Source organism: Pundamilia nyererei, unplaced genomic scaffold (genome assembly GCF_000239375.1).
Source record: "Pundamilia nyererei isolate P.nyererei 1_Seehausen unplaced genomic scaffold, PunNye1.0 scaffold00038, whole genome shotgun sequence".
NCBI classification, from domain to species: Eukaryota; Metazoa; Chordata; class Actinopteri; order Cichliformes; family Cichlidae; genus Pundamilia; species Pundamilia nyererei.
In genome coordinates this window covers 3,197,713-3,204,417 of record NW_005187439.1, presented here as the reverse complement: position 1 = coordinate 3,204,417, position 6,705 = coordinate 3,197,713, and the positions used below count along the sequence as shown (strand labels likewise).

The window sequence follows — 6,705 nt, the reverse complement described above, 5'->3', positions numbered from 1 at the left end:
TATCAGCTGCCTTAGGGCCAAAGGGATAGCACAGCAAACTTTTCTGTATTCTTTTAATGGACAATTAAAGTCGTGTCTCTTCGAGAAAGACACGTAATCCAGTAAAGCACCACTCAAATCCAGCAAGTCAGTTACAAACAAGATACCACTCTCAAACCAGTTCCTGATAAATAATGTCTTTTTGTTTGCAGTTATCACTCTATTGTTCCATAGGGTCGACATGTGAGGAGAAAAGTTGTGTGTAAACATCATTTTCCAAAAATGAAGAATCTGTTTGTGAAAATTAGAGAGTGTAACAGGTATTTTACTAGTCTCAAAGTCCCATCTTAATAGAAAATCAATTCCTCCTAGTTCCTTAAATAAAGATCTGGGTATATGAAACCACATGGAATCAGACTGAGATAAGCAAGCTCTGAGCCAGTTGATCTTAAAAGTTCCGATCATTGATTCAAAGTCTAAGGCTCTGACACCACCCTTCTCATAGTCTTTAACCAACTGTGATCTCTTAATATAGTGGGTTTTGTTTTTCCACAGGAATTGGAAAATAATTGAGTTGGCTTTCCTAATATTTGGGGAGAAATATAAGGAGAATGACATGGGTAAATTAATTTAGAGATACCTTCAGCTTTGGAAAGGATGACTCTGCCAAATATAGTGATATCCCTGGTCAACCAACGACTAAGGGATTTCTTCATGTCGACGATACGATTGCAGATGTTGTTGTCTTCTCTTCGGGACATATTTTTAGAAATCACTATACCTAAATATTTAACTTCCAATTCAACTCTTATAGAAGCTATATTAGAATCAGAACACGTTTGAATAGGTAACAATTCACATTTGTTAATATTCAGACACAGTCCTGACGCCTGGGAGAATAATGAGATAGTGTTAAGCGCTTTAGCTACCATGGATTTATCTCTTAAAAACAGTGCAGTATCGTCAGAAAACTGGCTTATTTTGAATTCCTTGTCAAAAATGTTAATACCATGTAAATCAGGGTCTTTTTGGATGATAAGTGCCAGCAGTTGAGTGGTTAATATGAACAATTTGGGGGAAATAGGGCATCCCTGACGGATACCTCGCTGCACTTCAAACCTAGGTGTCATTCCAGGGTTAAGCGAGACAGAGCTAAAAATGTTACTGTAAAACATTTTGATCACATTACAAAAGTTTTCCCCAAAACCCAGGAAATTCAAGGCTTTAAGCAGGAAGGGATGTTCAACCGTGTCAAAAGCCTTATAAAAGTCCAAAAACAACACTAAGCTTTCTGTCTTTATATACTGGCGATAATCAAGCATATCAAAAATCAATCTAATGTGATTGTGTATATGTCTTCCTTTTATAAACGCCGACTGACATTCATCCACTAAATGTGTTAAACAATCATTTAAGCGGTTCGCATATACATGAGCCAGTAATTTATAATCATTACACAGAAGGGTTATGGGTCTCCAATTATCCAGAAGTAGTTTGTCTTTGTTGGGTTTTGGAATTAAAGTGATTAGACCTTGTTTCATTGTAGGTGAAAGATTAGTTGATGAGATACATTCTAAGTATGCACTGTAAAGAGTTAATCTAATGTCATGCCAGAAAAAGGAGTAAAATTCCACTGTTAGCCCATCAATACCTGGTGATTTGCCCCTGGGCATTTGTTTGATTGCCTTGTCCAGCTCTTCAATTGCAAGTTTACTCTCCATACGAACCTTTACATCCACATCCAATGTCCCATTAAGGCCTCTAAGACTTTCCAGAAACACAGTGCCATTCTCCGTTGAATAGGTTGACTTGTAAAGGTTACTGTAAAAATGAAGTATTTCCACGTTTATTTTGTCATGGTCCTCAGTCAAAACCCCCTTGATATTCAGTGATTGAATCTTCTTATTCGATTGTCTCTAAATTAAAAAAGTAGGAAGAGTTTTTCTCGCCCTCCTCAATCCACCGGGCTCTTGAACGAACATAGGCACCATTGGCTTTCTCTAAGAACAGTTTGTCTAGTTGAGATTGAAAAGTGTTTAGTTGTATATGTTCGTCCAGAGATAAAATCCTGTTTGCAGCATAACCTGTTGATTCTCTCAATAATGCTTTGTTGTCTGTCTTTTCTGTTTAGCAATGGATTTGCTAATTTGAATTGCTACCTGTTTAACTTGGAATTTAAACCATTCCCATTTGCTCACATGTGACATATCTAGTTTGTCAATTTCCACAATTAAATTTCTCACTTCAAGGCAGAAGTTGTCATTATGCAGAAGGTTGTTGTTGAATTTCCAAATAAGGGATTGATGTTTCACCTTGGTTAATGAGATGAATAAGGAAATCAAACAGTGATCAGTTAGAGGGGAAGCTGAGATTTCACACTTAGAAATGTTGTTGATCAAATTGTTAGAGACTAACCAGTAATCAATCCTGGAACACTGACCATTATTAGATTAATTAAGCGGACCACGCTTGATATTTGGGGAAATCGACGGCGCATTTGGAGTATGCATTTGAAGTACACTTCGAATTGGGACAGCCCTCGTCGCGTGGCGGTGACGTAATCGCACTTAAAATGCGTACTTCGAGCGTGCAGACCCTGAATTGGGACACAGCCATAGTTTCTTTCCACTGTGTTCCTGTTTATGATAAACTACAAATTTACCCTAAATTACTAAAATATCGATATTTTAATGTGAGAATCGATTCTAGAACATACATGATTGGTATCTTAGGAATCGATATTTCAGGATCGATCCGCACATCACTAATCATAATCACTCTCCTGATTCTTTTCCCCCTATTTTCAGGTAAAAGTGTTTAAAGGTTGATATATATCCAATGTGTACACTGTTAAGATATTTAAGAGGTAATCCTTCATTGTTTTGTAAGCTTTAGAAGCATTATATTACAGTTTTGTGCACATATACGAGGCGGTTTTGAGCCTCAGTTTTGTACTGTGTAATGGCCATCAAGATAACTGCAGGAGCTAAAAATGCCGCTATTGTCAACCATTTTGTCAGGAAACCTGCTCAAGTATATGTATAGTAAGCACTTTAGTATTTCGGTTTATTATTTAGTGTTTTTCTTCCACCATGTGACATTAAGCAGTACAGAATGTGAAACGTTTCTGTTCATTTGCACTGCAATAAACGATTGCATGAGAGATGCAAGTCATAATCACTCTCGTGATTCTTTTCCCCGTTTTCAGTGTTGCTGTCGAGGCGAACTGGTAGCTGTGTTTTAGCGCATGTTTCCTGAGGCCAGCCAGAGATCATCAGGGGCTGCAAAAACGACTCAGCTCAGCGTCACTTGTACATGTAAAATTATTCCTGCCTACTGCCACAATGTCTTCGGTGCAGGGCTGGACTGGGACCTAAACCTATCGGCCCATAAAAACGAAAAATCACCATCGGCCCACCGGCCAGTCCAGCTATGCTCAAAGGTATATTTCCATATAAACTTCAGTGTTATGAGTAACATCGGTATTTAATTCAAGTGCAAACTTTTCTGATGGAGATTGAAGAAGCTAAAAAAACAAGAACATTTACCTGTACCCTTGCCTGTGCTTAAAGGCACTGTTATTATGGAAAATCTGAACAACAGTAAATCAATTTAAGTTCTGTTGCTGTGATTTGTCACTAAAGAAATAAAATAGAATTTAATTGAATTTTTGATGCTGTCGTTTTGCAGGAAAAATAAAAATAATCATATATAATGAACATATGAAGTAACATGAAAAATTTCATTATAAGCCTTGATTGTTTTGGAAAAAAAGTAAAACAGTGTCACTTTTACATCTTTAACGACATTTACATGTCATTTACATACCACAAAGCTTCTAATTAATGGAGCTGCTGTGGTGAGCAGTTAATGAAGTTTCAGAGCCATCTGCTGGATTGACTGAAAACACCCAACAAGAAAGCCAGGTACAAAAACAGTTTTCACAATTTTTTGTGAAGAATTAAAAACTGATGTAGTGATCACACCACTAAAAAGTTTATTCTTGGTAAGTCAACATGAAATTATTATTAGTACTGAGCACATGGTCAGAGATAAAGAGAGTGCGGCTCTTCCTTTACTTTATCACATTATCTTGGAAGGAAGGTAGGAAGTTTTATTTTTAGTCTGATTTAAGAGGGTCACAGTGTCTCGTGAATGACCAATTCCTTGAATAAGATATCAAATACTACAGTCCAGCAAAGAAAAAAATTATCATCATAATTATTCTTATAGATTCATAAGAACTAAGCAGGTAGAGCAAAGTTGCCAATTTGTATGTGTTCAAACATCAGTCCAGCTATTTAATTCAATTCAATTCAATTCTCTTTTATACACCCTCAAATCAAAACAACTGTTACCTCAATGTGATTTATATTGTAAGGTAAAATCCCTAAAATAATACAAAAGAGAAAACCCTGACAATTACATATTCCCTTTAAGCAAGCACTTTGGTGACAGTGAGATGGACAAACTCCCATTTAACAGGAAGAAACCTCCAGAAGAGCCAAGCTCAGAGAGGGGCGGCCATCTGCCGCGACCGGTTGGGGTTATTTGTACATCTTCTACTTATCGAGTTCAGGATCACAAGGAAGCTGGAGCCTACCCGAGCTGCCATAGGGCGAGAGGTGGGGTGCACCATGGGCAGGCTGGCAGTCTGTTGCCGGGCTAACACACAGAGACAGACACCCATTCACACTCACATTTACACCTGTGGGCAATTTAGGATCTCCAGTAAACATAACCCCAGTAACTGCTTGTCTTTGGACTGTGAGAGGAAGCCAGGGGACCCAGTGAGAACACCTGCAGACACGGGGAATCCACACTGCAAGGCCTCGGGCAGATGGTGGATTTGAACCCAGGACCTTCTTGCTGTGAGGCAACAAAGTTAAATACTGCAACACTGTGATGCCTTATATAACAACATGCAGAGTTAAGATGGGAAAATTTTGTTCTAAATCAATACTTTAAAAGTTGGAAGAGGTGCTATAAATACTTTTGGTAGGTAACACTATTTTAGTTTAAAGCATAATATTATAATATTATTGAAGTACTTTGTTTAGAAAAAAAAACATTTTTTCAAACTTGTTTTATTTATTTACGAAAAATAAATAAATAATGTTGTATGAATAATGAAACAAGGAAAGGAGGGTATTGCATGACAAACAGAACATTTGATGCATTTTTATTTTTGGAGGGATAAATTTGGAATATTAAGTTTTACTTTACAACTTAACTTGTATATACACATGATTTCAACTGTGTTATTATGTCTTTTGTGGGCATGGCTGTGCAGAAGTTAGGTATTCACATCTTTCTACCACAGCATGGACCTCTCCCGTCTGGATGCTGTAGTATGTCCCTGAGATGTGTGATAGTTTCATTGCTGTGTTCCTGTAGGTTCGGGTGAGGAGAGCAGTAAAAGGGATGTTTACATCATACCTATAAGCCAGCATTTTGACTTTGCACAAGTGGTTTGGTGGGACGGAGACCTGTACTTCAACAGTGTGGGTGTGCTCTTCTGCATGAGTTGCCCCATTTGAATAGTCAAATGTAAATTGACCGCTAACCTGAATGCTTCCGGATGCTACGGCAGGGACTCCTGCAGTAAAAGTCGTAGTGACACCAAACGAGACAGAAGCGTGAATGTCCCACCTTTTCTCATCTCTAACTGTCTTTGAAAGAGTTACTGTTTTTGTCACTGGATTGCATCCATTGTTAATACTGGAAGAGATGCGTATGGTCTCTGGAGGATTCTCGATGATTTTAGCGTTGTTAGTTTTATATCTGACATCAGAGATGATCTCACTGTCAATATCTCTATTAATGGTCAGCACCTCATAGTACTTGTACCAATATTCTTTACCTCTCCAAGGTAGAAAAAATGCAGTGTGTCTAGGATGCACTTTACCTAGACCATACCTGTTTTTTCCAACATAAACCTCATCACTAGAACATGTTCTAACTGCATGTTTGGGCACTGAACCAAAGGAACCTTCCTTCCACTCCAGAATCTCAAAGTATTTGTCATTCACAAGGATATCAAATGAGCCCGTACGATACTCTTTGTCGCCATAGGGATAGTGGCAGAAATCTCCCAAGCTATGGCTGTACAAGCCAGCATGGCATCCATGTTTACAGACATAGTCAATACGTCCCACATATGTGTTGTAAATTGACACCGCTCCAGAAGGGAGGAAACCATTCCAGGTCTGCCATTTCACGTTGCCCTTATTATCATACGCCTGCCTTTTCTGTTTCATCTTGGCAGGAAACAGAAGATGTTGATATACTGATGTGTTAACTGAGATGTCCGTCATTTCAGGAGCTCTGTCCAGATCTGGGTTCAGAGAGGTCACTGTATGAAAGAAAACAAAAACCTTTTAAAAAAAAAAAATCATATGCAAGTGTGAAAAGATGAAACTTCAGAAACTGCTCTTTTCATAAGGTCGACACAATTTTAACTTGACTATGATATTTTCTCCTAGTAGTTTCAATTCATCTTAAATTTCTCTTTTATTTCAGAATTTCTTATGACTGTCAGGTAAAACGGTTTTAAAATCAGGTTTAAGCCAAATCTTGGTAACTAAATAAATAAATAAATAATAATAATTAAAAATTAAAATATGAACTGGACGTCTCGTTATTTCCTGATATTTCTAAATGGGTTAATTCAGATTTAAGCAGGAGATAAACAATTCCAGTGCCTCAAGGTAAATTGATGATCCA

The 6,705-nt window shown here is 37.7% G+C and overlaps 1 protein-coding gene across 1 annotated transcript; it reads right to left on the bottom strand.

Annotated features, from left to right (window-relative positions):
* Positions 1–5,243: 5,243 nt before the first annotated feature.
* LOC102215630 (natterin-3-like) lies at positions 5,244–6,239 on the bottom strand. Its single transcript, XM_005730661.1, has one exon. The coding sequence runs from the start codon at positions 6,237–6,239 to the stop codon at positions 5,244–5,246; it is 996 nt and encodes a 331-aa protein (XP_005730718.1).
* Between the last annotated feature and the right edge of the window lie 466 nt (positions 6,240–6,705).